At 31.2% G+C, this 2,500-nt stretch overlaps 1 protein-coding gene across 1 annotated transcript in view; it reads right to left on the bottom strand.

Moving 5' to 3' along the window:
* The window catches only part of LOC119580284 (solute carrier family 35 member F6-like), a gene marked incomplete at its 5' end in the record, with an annotated part of 5,372 nt that extends 3,463 nt beyond the window's left edge, over positions 1–1,909 (bottom strand). Inside the window, 3 exon segments of the mRNA XM_037928338.1 lie at positions 54–227; positions 1,573–1,690; positions 1,827–1,909. Coding sequence (XP_037784266.1) covers positions 54–227; positions 1,573–1,690; positions 1,827–1,909 — 375 coding nt within the window.
* Positions 1,910–2,500: the final 591 nt, after the last annotated feature.

The following is a 2,500-nucleotide window of genomic DNA, read 5'->3' as shown; positions in this document are numbered from 1 at the left end:
GTAAGCATTTACAATCAAAATAAGATTTATATGAATTACATTGCCTAACTTACCTGTAATGATGCCATTCAGAGTATATTCACCCTCTGTATCACCACTTATAAAGTCAGAGACGCCTACGATAACTAGACCAGTGATAACAGCTAGGACTCCAAGCCATTGGAAATACCTCAACTTGCGTCCCAGGAAAGCCACAGAGAGGAGGCCAGTAAAGATAATGACGGCACCTGTAAATACCAATATATTATACAAGAAGACTGAATGGAGCAAGAGGGCTGTGGTGAAAAAAAAGTTCAGTCTTTAAAACAGTTATTCTTCTTTGGCAAAAATTCAGAAATAAGCTGAAATAAATGGTTTACCAATTCATGAAAATTACTTCAGTTATCATACTTGTCTTATGTTGAACGGAACTTTTCTTAAATTTCATGAAGAACTATGAAGTACATCTTGGTATGAGGTATAAGGGAGTTAAGGATATATAAAAAGAAAAAACACTACAGAAAATGACTTTTCAATTTGACTCTTAAAAATACAGCTTTTCTATATTGTTATTTCTATTCAAGAAATCTGCTTTGGGGTATCTGGCTATGGATTTTATTATTATTATTATTATTATTATTATTATAAAAAAAAATTGTTTTCAAGCTGACTCTAAATTGTTGAAATACTTAAAAACAGTTAAATAAAGGAGCCAAACAAATCTATTACTGTTTATATCTATAAAACCTATAAGTCTAATAATAATAATAATAATAATAATAATAAAAATAAAAATAATAAAAAAGGGAGGGGGGATTCACTGTATGTTCATATATACACAAAGTTAACCGAATGACGGAGGACATGGCATGTATGTACATACATGCCATGCCCACTGTAAATTTACTTTGTTAATTTTTACACAAAGATGGCTACACTTGTACCAATGAGCCAATCACAAATACTGCTGTCTCGCCTGTTTACCCTTTTCCTTGATTTACGAAAATATTTTGTTATCTTATTTGGATGTTACTAATGTTTATAACATTATAGTAATGACAAAATCTATAAAAATAACACCATCATTATTTATAGCACTAGTAAAAAAAAAAAAAAAAAAGTTTTCTTCCCATTTTAACGAAAGGAGAAATCAGGTAATTGCTTCCTTTTGTGGCTAAGCACTAGCAGAGCCATCTATGTGCAGAGACATTTCACACACAAACACGCACACACACACACACACAAAAAAGAGAGAGGAGAGAGAGAGAGAGAGAGAGGAGAGAGAGGGGAGAGAGAGAAAGAGAGAGGAGAGAGAGAGAGAGAGAGAGAGAGAGAGAGAGAGAGAGAGAGAGAGAGAGAGAGAGAGAGAGAGAGAGAGAGAGAGAGAGAGAGAGAGAGAGAGAGAGAGAGAGAGAGAGAGAGAGAGAGAGAGAGCATAGCATTTTTCTGGCAGCATTGGTTTAAGTTTAAATGCACCCCCACACCAGCACAGCACACATGCACTCAAACTTCCACACATGAAGATGCACATTCATGCACTGCACACACACACACAATGTATAGCTCTACTGATTTTGCCAGAAGACTACTAACCTCGCAACATCTGGAAGGAGCTTGCATATGTGAGGGTCAAGCCGAGGTACATAGTAGATGTGGCTAACATGTCACAAAGAGCAGGTGCAACAAAAATAATTTTGGGAAACTTGACATCCTGTAATATTAAAAAGATTTTAGGAGAGCACAGTCAGTACCAAGTCCTTATGCAAATCATAATCATCATCATAATTATCACCATCAACCATCTATTCTTGGTATTCTCATTATCATCTGTAAAACACATTCCTTACCTGCTGGTTAACAGGAGCCATTTCAATTTGTTCTCTTTGTCTTCTTCTTATGACAGCCCTCTGAATATAAAATGTTATCAGACCTGAAAATCATTACACACTATGTAGTGATGTTGACCATGAATACAAATTTACTTCTGAAAAAATCTTATTATAACACATGTTAATATAGTAAAAGTGAAAATTAGAGTTACTTATAAAAAACTGAAGCCCTTAAAGATTTGTAACTTCACATCCATACAAAGGGATGTTCTTTATAATGTACTTATATCTATACAAAAGTATTATAATGGCTAAGCACAATCTTTTTAAACGATTTAGTGAGCACAGAAAACTTGAGAAATTCCACATCCAAGACAGCTACAGTGACTAACCATATATGGAATTCGTATTACAAAAACATATCACCGATATTCTTATTTATATTATATATTACATTATATATATATATATATATATATATATATATATATATATATATATATATATATATATATATGTATTATGTATGATATTCTTATTTATATTTTATATAAAATATATATTTTATATAAAATATATAAAATATATATAATTTTATAATAAAAATGTAATATTTTGCAATATATTTTATATATATAATATAAATAATAATACTATAATATATATATATATATATATATATATACTGATGT

The sequence above is a fragment of the Penaeus monodon genome, chromosome 13 (assembly GCF_015228065.2).
Source record: "Penaeus monodon isolate SGIC_2016 chromosome 13, NSTDA_Pmon_1, whole genome shotgun sequence".
Taxonomy (NCBI): domain Eukaryota; kingdom Metazoa; phylum Arthropoda; class Malacostraca; order Decapoda; family Penaeidae; genus Penaeus; species Penaeus monodon.
This window is presented reverse-complemented; position numbering and strand designations above follow the sequence as displayed.